The sequence below is a fragment of the Micromesistius poutassou genome (genome assembly GCF_964030765.1).
Source record: "Micromesistius poutassou genome assembly, chromosome: 14".
Classification (NCBI taxonomy): Eukaryota; Metazoa; Chordata; class Actinopteri; order Gadiformes; family Gadidae; genus Micromesistius; species Micromesistius poutassou.
In genome coordinates, this window is record NC_140284.1 from 5,592,134 (window position 1) to 5,607,666 (window position 15,533).

General features: G+C 44.9%; 1 protein-coding gene across 1 annotated transcript in view; it reads left to right on the forward strand.

Moving 5' to 3' along the window:
* vwa8 (von Willebrand factor A domain containing 8) overlaps positions 1-15,533 on the forward strand; it is a gene marked incomplete at its 3' end in the record, with an annotated part of 49,189 nt that overhangs the window by 26,288 nt on the left and 7,368 nt on the right. Inside the window, exons 25-33 of the mRNA XM_084478896.1 lie at positions 3,839-4,044; positions 6,039-6,190; positions 8,120-8,228; positions 8,863-9,001; positions 9,594-9,781; positions 12,728-12,853; positions 13,644-13,708; positions 13,962-14,087; positions 14,592-14,701. Coding sequence (XP_084335022.1) covers positions 3,839-4,044; positions 6,039-6,190; positions 8,120-8,228; positions 8,863-9,001; positions 9,594-9,781; positions 12,728-12,853; positions 13,644-13,708; positions 13,962-14,087; positions 14,592-14,701 — 1,221 coding nt within the window. The remainder of the gene's footprint in view (positions 1-3,838; positions 4,045-6,038; positions 6,191-8,119; positions 8,229-8,862; positions 9,002-9,593; positions 9,782-12,727; positions 12,854-13,643; positions 13,709-13,961; positions 14,088-14,591; positions 14,702-15,533) is intronic.

The following is a 15,533-nucleotide window of genomic DNA, read 5'->3' on the forward strand; positions in this document are numbered from 1 at the left end:
TAACATATGTATCCTCAAATTTGACTGCAGAACTTGTTCTTCCAAATGAGAATCCCCAGCATTTTGAATGCCTCTTCGTTAAAATAATTTTTCATGAAAATAAACGACTAATCATTGGAAATATTTATAAACCTCCATCTGCTTCAGCAGAAACTACTGATTGTATCCTGTCTACCATTAATTCTTTAGATTGTACCAGTGAAAAAATCATATTAGGTGACTTCAATTCTAATTGGCTGGATCGCTCCTCTCAAAAAGATCGGAACCTCTTCAACAGCATAAATCTAACTCAACTCATAACTGAACCCACTAGAGTCGGTCCCAGCTCTTCCTCTTTGCTTGACTGGATTTTAGTTTCCCATCCTGGCAGAATTTTACAATCTGGGGTCTTACCTGACTCTTTTAGTGACCACTCTATGGTTTTTTGTATTTGGAAAATCAAAGTGCCTCGTCTTCCTCCTAAATTGATTAAAGTAAGACAATTTAACAAAATTAATCCTGAACATTTCATTCAAGATATAATAAACATAAACTGGGAGAGATTTCAATTAATTCCATCTGTTGAAGATGCGTGGAATTTCTTCTATACCGAGTTTGTCGAGATAATTAACAAGCATGCTCCTTTTATTTCAATTAAGGTCAAGGGTCGACATCTACCTTGGATCAAGGGAGATCTCATACACTTATTCAAACAAAGAGACAAGGCCTGGAATAAATACCGTAAAACAAAGGATGCTGCTGACTGGAATGCTTATAAGGAGTTAAGGAATAAATGTAAAACCAACACAAGAAATGCTAAAGCAAACTACTATAAAGACTGCTTATCAACTGACTTTAAAAACCCGAAGAAATTTTGGAAGAGAATCAATTCTATAACCAATAAATCCACAAAAAGCCCTACAACGCATATTAGACTAAACAATCAAACTGTGAGTGAACCTTTATTAATTGCAGAGGCATTCAGCCAGCACTTCTCTTCAATTGACAGCTCTCCATCTGGTTACACTTACTCTGGTCTTACCTCGAATCAGACTAGGTGTAGCAGCTCCTTTTGCTTCAAAACCATCTTTCCAATAGATGTTCAGCGGGTTATTGATAGCCTAAGCTCTGAATGCAGTGCTGGTCCAGATGGTCTGGAAATTAAGTTCTTTAAACTTGCCTCTTATGTTTTGTCATTTCCACTGGCTGACTTATTTAATTTATCTTTCGCAACTTGTGAAACACCGTCATCATGGAAAAGCGCTAGAGTAACCCCTCTTCATAAAGGAGGTGACACCTCAGACACCAATAATTATAGACCAATCTCAATCATCAATAGCATAGCAAAAATATTTGAAAAACTAATATTTAATCAATTATCTAAATATCTTGCTGACCATAACATATTATCGCCACACCAATCAGGTTTTCGACCTAATCACTCAACCACCACTGCTCTTCTAAAATTCACAAACGATATACTGTCAGCTGCTGATAGCAATATGCCTACAGGTGCTATATTTATTGATCTTTCAAAAGCATTTGATATGGTTGATCATTATCTTCTACTAGATAAACTGTATGCTATTGGTCTTTCCATTAACTCTCTTTTATTTTTTAACTCATTTCTTCATTTTAGAAGTCAGTGTGTCTCCTTTCAGGGAAGTCATTCAGAGTTCAAGATCATTGATAAAGGTGTTCCACAAGGCTCATCCTTAGGTCCTCTTTTGTTCTCAATTTTTATTAATGATCTTCCTCAAATCTGTTCTGACTGCGAAATTCATTTATATGCAGATGACACTGTATTATACTTTTCCAGTTCTGACACTTCACAAATTCAATATTCTCTACAATCTGATTTCAATCTGGCTCAAATATGGTTCTCTTCAAATAAGCTTCTGTTGAATAAGAAAAAATCATATAGTATGTTATTTTGCACTCGACCTGATCCTTTGTTATTAAGTAACTGGTCTATTAATCTTCTTGATGGAACAACAATAGATCAAATTGAAGAATTTAAATATTTAGGCCTCTGGCTTGATTCTCAGCTATCCTTTAAACCTCATATAAACTCAATCACCAAGAAAATATTTGGCTGTCTGAAATCACTCTATCGTTCTGTTGACTGCTTCTCTCAAGAAGTCCGGAAAAGACTTATAATGCAATTACTACTTCCAATATTGGATTATGCTGATGTTATTTATGGTAACACCACTGAAACAAATCTCCGTCCTCTTAATGTGCTATATAATAGTCTTTGTAGATTTGTGCTCAGATGTCCTTTTAGAACCCATCACTGCCTAATGTATGAATCCCTGAACTGGCCTGCTCCTAAGTCCAGAAGGCAACTCCATTGGTCAATTTTTACTTTCAAATGCATCTATTTTAATTTCCCTTCATATTTGAAACAACTCTTAATTCCTTTTACTTCTCAATACAGTCTACGGCACACGGATCACCTGTTTCTAGTCACACCTAAAATCAAAAAAGAAATTGGTCGTCGGGCGTTCAAATTCAAAGCTCCATCAGAGTGGAACAACCTTCCTTCCTCACTTAGGTCTATCATTTCTTTTCATATCTTCAAATCATCTTTAGCTACGCATTATAAAACATCCTGCTCTTGTTTCTGATCTATCTTACCTTTTCTCTCTAGGACTCATTCTACTCATACCTGCTTTCATTTTGTCACTATACTGTATGTGTATCTACAAATATGTACTGTATATTTGACTTGTGTATGCAAGAAAATGTATTTATATTGGTGTATAGTATGCTTTTCAGTACAAATGTCTACCTTCATTTTATTGAGGATTTTTTTTTTTTTTTTTTTTTTTTTTTATTTATGTATTTTTATTTATCATTATTATTATTAGTATTTTATTTTATTATTATTATTATTTTTTTTGATTGTACTCTGTAATATTGGCTGGTGAGGGGTGGGGATGGGGGGGGTAGCTTTGGGGAGCAGTGTTGGAGTGTGCATGGGTGTGTGAGTGTATGTGTTTGTCCTTGTGCTTATGTGTTTGGATTTATGTTTAATACTTACTTTTGCTATCTTTGTATTGTTTTTATTGTAAGGACCCCCTCGAAAATGAGATGATACATCTCAAGGGGCTATCCTTCAAATAAAGAATAAAGAATAAAGAATGTTATTGTAATGTGGAATAGAAAGAAAAATCAAGCTACCAACTAGCAAAGTTACGTAATGTTATGTTACAGAGGCTAATCGAATAGTGTAATCCAACAAGAACAAGCCCAGGGGAAATCTTTTCAGCCTCCACCCAATCCCGTGTAAGAATGTTTTTTTTTATAGCTGTGCACAAAAGAGTCTACAAAAGGATTTGTTAGCCCCGGGAGGTATTGGTTATCGTAATTGTCAGCCCAGGAGACTCTGGTCGGCGGCCGGTCACAAGCAAAGCCCTTCTTCCACTTTATTCATCTCCACACTGAGCAATGTACTAGTTAGTTGTAGCCACAGCCCCCCAAGGAAGGGTCGCTGTTGGTGACCCACTGTGTCTCCCAATATCGGTGCCCTTCTCCAGAGGGCAATGTCCCCTGTTGGTCGACCCGCCCCCCTCCAGTAGTCCTTTCTTCTGGGGCTTTGGCACAAGCAATCCATACAAACAGGATCCACTTGGACAACATCCTCAGCTGTTTGAGGCGCTGCTAGTTATCGTGCAAGCATGCATCGTGCATCGCCTGCTGCTCGTCAATCTAGGGGATTTTAGGGGGGGGGGGGGGAAGCTATGAAGCCTGCGTCGCTAGGCAACCGGTGCCCGGGCGGGTTAGGCATTAAGCAGTGTGTGTGTGTGTGTGTGTGGACTGACGACTTACTGGTGGATTGGCCGCACATGTTCAGGGGACATCTTCAGCTGCCACGCCGTGGACAACCCCAAGCCCCAGGCGGAGCTGGCCATGCTGAGGCAGTACGGCCCCCAGGTGCCCGAGGCCACCCTCCAGAAGCTGGTGGCGGCCTTCGGGGAGCTGCGCTCCATGGCCGACCAGGGCACCATCACCTACCCCTACTCCACCAGGGAGGTGGTCAACATCGTCAAGCACTTGCAGGTAAACGCGACGCGCACACGCGCAGGTAAACACGACGCGTGTGCGGTGTGCACGCGACGGCACAGTGGTCCGTGTTCCTCGGCGGTCATTGAGCCCAAGTCAAACGGCCTTCCTGGGAGAGATGCAATGTTTTTGAATGTTTGCATCCATTTAGCTGCAAAATACAGCCATGCTACATTCACGCTCTATGTGCTGAACTAGGCTAAAATACTGTGATTGGACTTTGTTCTGGGTCCGCTAAAAATATGATCCAAAAGTCGGTGGGCTTTGAGCTTTAGGCACACTCACGGCACAGCGTTAATGCATGACGGTTCCATATTTCCATCTTGCTTCATCCGAGGGAAGACCGCCTCCTATCTTCTCCACGGACAACATTCAACCCCCCCCAGACTTGATGTCTGTCTATGAATCTGCATTCTTCCCCGTCTGTCTGTCCACCATTATCAACGTCAAAGGAGCGTGTAAAGGAAAAGGAGATGACTACAGGCACATGTATAGAGCGTGAATTCTCCTTTTGATGGCGACTGCTATGAAACTGACAGCATGTGAAAATCGGGGTGTGAAACTAATCGGTTCGGAATCATAGAAGATGCAATCATAGAAGATTCTTGCCCCTATGCGAAAGTAGTATAAATTATTGTGAGACTCGATCACTCCCTGATCTGGGTGTAGTAGTTGTTATGTAGTTATAATCATATACATAAAGGGATTATTTTTGGATTAAGAAGAACAAGCGAGCCAGGACGGCAGCACTGTGGGCGAGGGAACAGGGAGAGAAAGAGAGAGCAGATCATAGATCAATAATATGAAGCATGCCGTCCAACCTGTACGCTAGATTTCCCCAAAGGCCTCCCACCTCCCGTCATCAATCACCAGGTGGATGGGGGATGAAGGGGGGGGGGAGATTGAGTGGGGGGGGATGGGTGGGTGGGGTGCTATAAATCGGCCGCCTGAGCAGCACACACACTGGCTCATTTAGCGGGGCTCTAAATCGATAAGTGGAAATAGCCGACACTTCTTCAGGGTTTGGGGGTGTGGGTGTGTGTGGGGATTTAGCGGGCTGCCAGAGGGCCTGTAACTATCATATCACATGTTGGCAGTGGGCACATGCACAAGTTTGTCACCGCAAGCCCCCCCTTCCCAGATCAATAGAGTTCAATCTTCCCCTGATGTGATTCCAAGCTGTAACTATTGGCCATGTAGCCGTGGTCTTCAATGGAGCACGATTTATCCGTGACGTTATGTCGTCTTGTAGACGGCAGATGTGCTGTTGTTCGCCGAATAGATCATGTTTAGCGGTGGCCATTATTAACTGTGGCTTCTCCTTATCGCAGCACAGTTAGATACGTGATATTGAAAATTATGAGCGTAACGTTAACCCGTATCAATAGTAATAGGGCTCGATTCCCACTGTCACTCTCTGTCTTTCGTTCTCTCATAATACGTTTTCCTCCAAATTGGCCCTTTCGTCATGATAATGGATCATCATAAGCACACACGCGAGGACACCAGCGGCTGAAGGCATAGTTTGTGGGAGATGGCTCTCAGGAGGAGTGATTGAGGGAAACGGTAGGCTGTGACAGAGCTTCAGGCCCAAGGAAAGTGAGCCCTAGAGAATGAATGAGGCTGCTTTAAGCATCCCTTTATTCCACACTGGCTTCCCCTTCTGATGCCCAGCACCGGGCACAAAATCACTCACTTGTCATGCCATGACACTAATTCACACACACACGTACACACATGTGCGCACACACACACACACACACACACACTGCTGTTGGCATTGTAAATGTTATTAGCTCTCTCGCCGCCCCCCTCCTTCACTCTCTATCTCCCTCCCTCTCTGTGCTTCGTCCATCCTCTCCGTCTCCCTTCCCCTTTCTCCTCAATCCCTGTTCCCTTGTTCTGGATCCGCCGTGTTCGTTGGCCTCTCCCCTTCCTCTCTCTTGTTCCCTTCCCTCCCTCACGCTCTTCCGGCCTGTTCCCTTCTGCAGAAGTTCCCCGAGGAGGGGCTGGCCAACGTGGTGCGCAACGTCTTCGACTTTGACTCCTACAACAAGGACACGCGGGACGTCCTGATCGAGGCGCTGCACAAGCACGGCATCCCCATCGGGGCCAAGCCCTCCTCCGTCAGCCTGGCCAAGGAGTAAGACCGAGACCGCCAGGGCTACGCACACGCACACGCACACGCACACACGCACACGCACACGCACACAGACACTGACACTGACACTGACACTGACACATACACCGACACGCACACGCACACACGCACACAGGCACACACAGACACAGACACAGACACTGATACAGACACAGAACATGCAGTGCTTGATGTTGATCATGAACGCAGAACGTTGTTTTGGCGATCCCATTTCAGTCAAGCCTCTTTCCAAAGGGAGTTGATGAGAAAGGTGTGTAACGTATTTTATGTAGCCAACACAAACACACAAACACTAACTATGGCTGCGGATCAGGGGGGAGGATCATCGTTGCTGGCCAGACCACCTGGCTCCATCCACATACCTCATAAGAACATTTTCCTAATAGGAGATCCAAGGCCTCAAGGCCTCAAGGCCATAAGGCGATGGGTGCGTTCACTAGCCCCTAATGTGTACTGTAGACTCATTCTACCTTTGGACGACCCATTGGTTATCTCTAGCTAGGTTTTGAACTGAAGGCATCTGGTACTATTCCACTTCCAGGGAGTGATCAGTTCTGATCCGTGTTAGGGTCATAGAGATGTTAGACAACTCTCGACTAATTATCGGAACCTCTGGTTTGTTCACATATTAAGTTATTTTAAAAGATTTTGAAAATAATGTATGGCATGTAATACCTCATTTTAACCTCCTTTTATTTGATTTTATGTTCACTTTAGTGATTATTTAATCAGTATCATTATTGAAAGGGCATTGGGTTGGCCTCTGCCAAAACATGTGGCTTCCATGAAGTCTGCTCAACTTGTGCCTGATTGTTCTGATCATGGTCTGTAGGATTACAGGACGGTCGTCATGCAGGATTACATTGCATTAGGCAGGAAAGGACTGATTCAAGTCCCCTCATTATGTACAGATCTGTCTGTTGACAATAAAGGAAAATATTTGTTTCTTCCGTCTCCTGTGAATTTTGTTTTGACTGTTTAATAAATGTAGCGTTGATTGTATTCCTTGTGTGAACATGAACAGGGGAAGAAACAACTATTTTCCTTGAACAGTTAGGATTAAGATGATTTGTGACACTCTCCCATGCACCACCTGAAATAGACACTTGATTCCACTTATGATCTGTATTTATCTATATTAAAACGATCTGACTAAGACAATTAATTCAGCCATCTGGATCTCCACGTATGAGATGAGTGCATTACCCACCTCAGGTGATGACTCACCAACCATCCCTTGGCCGTCTTGATTTCCAAATCCAGAGATGGAGAGTTAGAAACCCTCTTATTTGTTATTACATCTATTCGTACAAAGAGTATTTTTATTCAAAGGGGCCGTCCAGAGTTCCTTGTTATTATCGTAGTGTTGCGGCTGTGCTTTGTCCCTTGGCCCACCCGCCTGTAACAAACCTCCGGGGCTGGGTGTTGAGCTGTGTTTCACGGGGAGGGTCAGGGCGCACAGGGAGCCAGACACAACAAGCCGGGTGGGGAGTCAAGCACTCGCAGATCTCCAACACCCGTGAGCTAGCTGTTCAGTTCTTCAGTCTGCCGATTCAATGGGAGTCTTTTTCGGGACTTTTTCCTGTGTGTGGAGGATACAAAAACAGGGCCGATTCCATCTGAAAACATTTAGCGGCGGCTTGAGTCCAAAAATTGGTTCCTTGGTGAATTGCAATGCCGTGAGTGAAAGTAATTTTTTAAGATTAGCTGAAAATAAACTAAACCCGCTTGACTCGCGTCCCTGCGCTAAAGAAAAACACAAACACGTTTTGAGTTACCATCTGCTCATCGTCCACCCTTAAAACTCTAAAGCGCACATGCGACTCGGCACAGATGTGTAATCGCCTCGTTCGACGTGCGCCCGTGGCACAAACTATTCTGCTGATGAGAATGATTGTCTACATGTGACAGGTTGCCCTTGCCCGAGGTCACCATGTCAGGCCACTGGACCATCAACCAGGGAGGAAACGCCCGCCGCAAACTCCTCTGCCCCACGGAGACCCGGCGAATTGACGTGAAGGTAATTACAGTCCGATGCGGACCCCGTGCTCACTGGACAAGCCGGCGCACCTGTCTGCCGTCGTGAGCGCAGCTATCGGTGTCAGCCGGGCCGCCGGTCGCACACTCATTCGTGCATTGGTTCAAACACACCGGTGTCCTCAAGCCGCTCAGGGCTCGGTTAGAAATAAACATGTGTATAGAAAAGTCAAAGGATGTGTTGTCTGCGCATGTCCCACATCATTGTCACCAATTAGCAGTTGAGAGGCCAGTCCCCACTCACCTGCTCCCGCCTTCCCTTCACTACTGACAAGCATCTTGCAAATGGTTGTCCACTTTCTGAGCATCTCCAACCATACAAACGCACAGGTGAACGCACAACCGAGACAATACAACTAACTCTGACCCGATGATTTACTTTGTCGAAGACACTTCATCCAAATCCAGATCGTTCTGCATCTCCCTACTGTGAGTCCACACTCTAACATCCCAGTGTGTCCCGGCCCAAACCTTATCTATTTGTTACTTTTCAAGTACCTTGTTATGTTCAGAGTGACCATTGGAAAGAGATGGAAGTACACTGTGCGATGTACCATGCTCAGGTGTGCAATCCTTTGTGTGTGTGTGTGTGTGTGTGTGTGTGTGTGTGTTGCCAGGGGCCGGCGTATCTGCGGGTGCAGGGCTACCCCTGTGACAGGCAGGAGAGCCGGGCCCTGAGCTTCAGTGAGGAGAAGGCCCACTGGCACCTACCCATGAATGAGGTCAACATCATCTGTGACGTGGCCACCAAGGACGGTCAGCACACACACACACACACACACACACACACACACACAAACTGTGTAATCGGTTTGTGTTCGCTTTCGTGTTGATTTACAGGGTCGATATGATAATAGCCAAATAAAGAAAAACCTTTTGAGATGGAGCACTTTCACTTCAAGGACCCCATTGGTGTAATTAGAATATGTCTCTGTGACTGAAGAGTCCCAGTGTGTGAAATAAGCCCGTGGTCAAAGGCCATCACAGTGGACGATTCAATAGCTGTCATTAAGCGCTGTTCACTGCCATTCATGTGGAAAACGGCAGGACTTGCAAATGAATGGGCTACGGTGATCCAACCGTTACTAAAACGCTGTTATAATTACTCAACGTGACAGGAGATTTCCCTGCATGTAAAATCCAATTTGATACCATTTTAATATTTGTATTACTTTTTAAACTACTCAAACAATATGATTAAATTGTTTTGTTTGCGGTCGCGCTACTAATTTTCACCCTGTGTTGCTTTGGGCTCATCACAACGCACGACACTAACTTTACACTGATGAACGGTAACGCTGCAGGTTCTCATCCTCACTTGCGCTCCGTCTCCCCCTCTGTGCTCCAGACGCGCTGTACGTGGCCACGTGCAACCCCGTGTCGCTGTTCTCCATGAAGGAGCGCGGAGACACCATCCACTGCATGGAGCTGTACGACGTCTTCCCCAGGACCATCAGCGGGGTCTGGCAGCCCTTCATCACCATCGCCCCGCTGGGAAGCCCCCTGGATGGGCAGGTGGTGTTGCACGAGGAGCAGGTTTGTACCACACGTGCACACACGTGCACACACACACACACACACACACACACAGGCTGAGATACGTGCACGTGTACAAACACATGCACACGTACCGACACACAGAGGCACAGATACGTGCACACGTACAGAAGCGTGCACGTGTACAGATACATGCACACATTCAGACAGACTGACAAACACAAACACAGGCACTGGGACACATGCGCACACACACACACACACACACACACATGTACAGAAAGACAGACACACATGCACAGAAATTCCCGTAAACAGACAAACACCCGCACAGACAGACAAACCAACACAGATGTACACACAGCACACAGACACACACACAAACACAGGATTTGCACATACACACACACACACACACACAGTCACACACACAACACATTGCCAAGCAAGCTTCACATTCTCAGATGAAATCCATAATATAAAAAGCTGTCTTAACTTCAGACTTCTTCACGCACACAAATAAGAATGCACCCACAAGTGTGAATGTCTGCTTTGGTTCAAAGCCCCCTCTGCTCCCCATTTCAGTTGTCTCATAAAAAGCCAGATTAGGAGAGGACAGGGAGAGGAACGACATGAACAATGAATTCTAACAGCCCCCCCCCCCCCCCCCGCCCCTTTCCTGAACAGTTCTACAGCTGGTGCATATTAGGCAAAAAGAGGACTTCTAAAAATACCTTTAGCGAAAGATCATGTTTCTTGTGTCTAAATATGAAGAGGTCCAGACATCATACAGTTCAATCATGGGTCATCGCTCTCCCAGGGGGAATGACAGCGATACGCATGCACGCACGCGCGCACACGCACACAGACACAAACACTCACAAACACACATATCCAAACTATGCGATGGCATACACACACTCTCACACGAGATTGGTCGATAACTTACCCGCGTACACAAACACACATGCAAGTACGCACATCCTTTTGCAGGCTTAAATTAAACACCTGTTCTCATTGCCGTGGCCAAAAATGAATTCGATTTCCCAGTAAATGAGTTTGGTCTCTATTCATTTCCTGTTGGCCGCAGTCACTTCACAACATTCTTCATGCTGGGAAAACCCTTTTTCCCGTAAGACTACGAGAAAACCGACAGTTTCATGCCATCCATCTTCTCTTTGCAATGACGATTGGGGAAGTTGGGATCAGCGTGAGGGGATTCACATCATGGTTGATTACCTAAATACAACCTTTTACCTCAAATGAGCCAAGTCACAGATTTGTAGGACCTTATTAGGACGTTGGAGCATTTTAAAATCTTTCACCACAAACCTGCCTCCTAGTAGTTCCTTTATGAAACACAACAACCGTGTTGCTTAGTCGGTAAACAGATTTGCCGAACATGTCGAAACCGCAAAGATGATTGACATCATTCCCCCCCCACACACACACACACACACACACACACTGCCGACAGTGTGTGGGAGAAGAGCCTCATTGCCTTCAAAGGACGTCTGTCAGAATGAAAAATCATAAGATGCATGCTCAAACACACGCACGCACACGCGCACACACACACACACACACACACACACACACACACACACACACACACACACACACACACTGCCTGTTCTGCACACATGCACACTTCCTCGAAGGCAGGATCTATCGCAGAGCTCCGGAGCCTACTCTGTATGAGTTAGCTCAGTCAGTTTGTGTGTGTGTGTGTGTGTGTGTGTGTGTGTGTGTGTGTGTGTGTGTGTGTGTGTGTGTGTGTGTGTGTGTGTGTGTGTGTGTGTGTGTGTGTGTTGTATGTCATGTCAGAGACGGGAGCCGTAAGCAAGGGGGAGGAAGGGATAGAGTGGAGGGGGGGTTCAACACAAGCTCCTCCAGAGCTTCCTCTCATAAAAGACAGATGAAGATGAAGCTCAGTGCGTCATGACTGGGAGACTTGGCACGGAGCTGCCGACCCACTCACACACACACACACACACACACACAAATCTAGCCTTTATACTGCACATATCTGAAATAAATGTTTTAAATGGCGCACCGTGTGGGATTGAAATAGTCCCACTAACGGTAAAAGGGGCCGTTTATCTCCACGGAGGCGGTTGCTATGTCTTCGAAGCGCCAGTCGTTACAATTATAAATAACGCTAACGACGATAGATAATGATGAACGGCCGTCGCTGGCTAGGCTGTGTTTACCGAGACGCGCCCCGTAAATCTGAGCGGTAATGTTGGCTGACAAAGCGGCGGTGCTCTGCCTCGGCTCAGCGTCGGCTGACCCTTCGCTCGCGTCGTAAGGTAAACGACGGAGAGACGCGTCGCCGTTTCAGCTTTGTGTGTGTGTGTGTGTGTGTGTGTGTGTGTGTGTGTGTGTGTGTGTGTGTGTGTGTGTGTGTGTGTGTGTGTGTGTGTGTGTGTGTGTGTGTGTGTGTGTGTACTCGCTGTGTAAACACGCGTGAGGGTCGTACACAGAGTACGAGTGATGTGCTAATGTTCACGGGGCAACAGTTGAAGACTGACTACGGCCCTAAGCTCTCGTTTCCATTTGTATTTAGATTGTCAGAGCGATCCCTCCTTGCTGAGCACAGTGGAAGATGAGCGCCATCTGGTGGCTGTACTACAAAAACACACACACGCACACGATCACGCACGCACACGATCACACACACACACACACACACACACACACACACACACACACACACACACACACACACACACCTACAGGATGACTGATTTGCTCACAGGTGTTATCCATCTAAAATGTAGATGGTTATTATGTTATGGATTTAGATTCTAAATCCCATAACATAATAACATCATAATTAACACTATTCCAAGGTTAACCAAGTGTTGACTCCCTCCCTTGCCCTGTGTGTGTGTGTGTGTGTGTGTGCATGCATGTGCGTGTGTGTGTGTGTGTGTGTGTGTGTGTGTGTGTGTGTGTGTGTGTGTGTGCGTGTTGCTCCAGAGTAACACTGTGCTGCACCTGGACCTGGGCAGCGGGGCGGTGCGCAGGCTGGTTCTGTCTCCGGACGCGGAGCCGCCCGTCACCAAGGCCTCCAACTGGTGGAGCAGCAGCAGCAAGGAGCAGCAGGTCAGAGGATGAATAAGAATTAATAAGAATTGATTGAATTTATATAGCAGGTTTTTTTTTTTTCTGGAAACTCAAAGCGCTTATAGTGACAAGGGGACCTCTTTAACCACCACCAATGTGTAGCACCCACTTGGGTGATGCACGGCAGCCAATCGGTGCCGGGACGCTCACCACACACCAGCTTGAGGTGGAGAGTGAGGGAATCAATGAATTAGCCAATTATATGATTATGGATGATTAGGGGGCCAGATTAGGATAGCTAGATGTATACTTTATTGATCCCCAGGGGAAATTCAAAGTCACAGTAGCTTGAACACGTCACACACAGCATACACACATACAACATAAACAAGATGATCAAATAAAATATAATAATATGGATAATATGGACGATAAAAGATATGCTAAAGTGCTCTTGGAGAATGTGTGTCATGATGGTTGTGCAAATAAGTACGTACTGCAGTGCAGGGATAAAACCTACAAGCCAGCATTAAATATGAACAATAAAAAGGATATAATAACATATAAATCATTTAAAAAGTATAGCAGTGCCAGGATAAAGTCTAAAGAAAACCGGTATTAGATGTGTAAACAGTAGGAGGTCACACACACACACTATGATGTCCCCTGTCCACACCTTGTCAACATTATTCACAGACAAGTTATTTTTACCTCCCTTTGCCGGTTCCATTTCCATCTCCATGTGAAGTTATCTGTGTTTGTGTGAAAGACAAAATCTGCCTTGTGTTTTTTGGTGTTTAATTTAGTTTTATGTGTCTGTCGTTTTCAGGCCAGCTATAAGATGTGCCGTGAGTTTGCTCACAAAAACTGGCTCCTCTTCTTCAAGGAGGATGGGTAAGTAAACATATATAGTGTACTATTTTGTATTATAGTAGTATACGTAGTCTATGTTTTTATATTGTTATATATTGTTTAATATAATATATTGTCATTGTCTTACCTTCTGCGCGTGTGTGTGTATTTTTGTGGGATTGCATGTTTTTTTGTGTGTGTGTGCGCGTATGTGTGTGTGTGCATGTGTGCATGCGCGTGTGTGTGTGTGTGCATGTGCGTGTATGTGTGTGTGTGTGTGTGTGTGTGACCATAGCAACCAGCTGGAGGTGCTGGACGTCCTGGAGGGCCAGGTGCACTCCATCTCCCTGCCCATTAACCTGAAGGACGTGTACCTGGTGGCAGAGGACCGCTGGCTGCTGACAGAAAGTAACAGCAACAAGTAAGAACATGTTGCCCGCATGACTCTCTGAATATCCTTCTATCTATCTGTCTGTATATCCCTCTATCTATCTTTTGATATGACGTTCTATCTATTGTTCTATCTATCTGTCACTCACTGTCACTGAGTTATGATTGTATCTTACTGCCTATCTATCAATCTTTCTATTTATATTTCTTTCTATCTATCTATCTATCTTGTAAATACTGTATCTCCTGAAAACTTTTTTCTAGACTTTTGATTGCTACTGCCCCTTCTTCTCTTTTAAATGGTGTGTTAGATTTAATATTTTTGTTTATATTTGTGTATTTTTCTTCAGTATTTTGTTCTTTCTGTTTTTGCTCCTTGCATTTGCATTTTTATGATTATATGATTTTATGATTACCTGTCTGTCTTTATGCAGGTGTGTGTGTGTGTGTGTGTGTGTGTGTGTGTGTATTTGTATGTGCCTAGTTAAATGTATAAGCGCAGTTGTTTGCTAGCATTGTGGTTGTGGTTTGACAGGAAGTTCCTCCTGACCAAGCCCATGCACATGGGAGCGGAGGACTCTGGCGTGTGTCAGCTCCACGCCATCAGCGAGGACGCCGTCAGCGCCGGGCACGGAGCCACCTCCGGTACGCCTCGCCCGCCCGCCGTGCACCCAGTCGTTCTTTGGTTTTCATTTGGCTATAACAGAACAAACCTATTAATCAGTGCGGTATACGATATTATGTGCAACATATTCCTTATACCGTTTTTTTTTTCTTCTGTAGTTTAATAATTATTGTAGTTAATTGTATTCATGAAGCACTTTTCATTTAAGATATCTCAAAGTGCTGTAGACTTGAGCTTGAACTATAAAACGCTAACTTAAATGAACTGAATGTCTTCCGATACAAGAGGAACTTTAGGCCCCGTATTGAGTCCAGGGACTGTAGTGCCCTCCTATGGGCAGGGAGGGCCTTCCAAAGACTGGGTGTAGCAGAGCAAAACGCCCGGCCCCTTGTAAAGCTGAGCTTAGCCTGAATACTGATGACAGCAGTACAGTGAAAAGAGTATGATGTGTTATTGTTATTGAGGTACCTTCTGCGATCCTTTGATTCCACTGCCATGAATTCATACCATATGGTTTTAATGGCATTTTGAACAGCGGTAGGAGGGACTTTCAGTCAAAATGTGTGATTTTTTTTTTTAAGGTTGCTCATTCCCAGACATACAATTTCACAGCTTTACATAGAGACAAAAAAAGTTATGTTCAACAACAGCTGTTGTTGAACATAGCTGATTTTCTTCAACAATTCCCGCTGTGCGACACGAATTCCGAGTATCCATGAATGAATGATTTGATTTTCCCAAGCAAGGGCAGCTGGGTTCTAGGTTTCACAACTGTAGTTTGAGAGGGAATTCATTAAAAATAGTTAGCCGGAAGGTTCTGTTGGGCTTCAGCGCGGGGAGGAAACGTGTTCC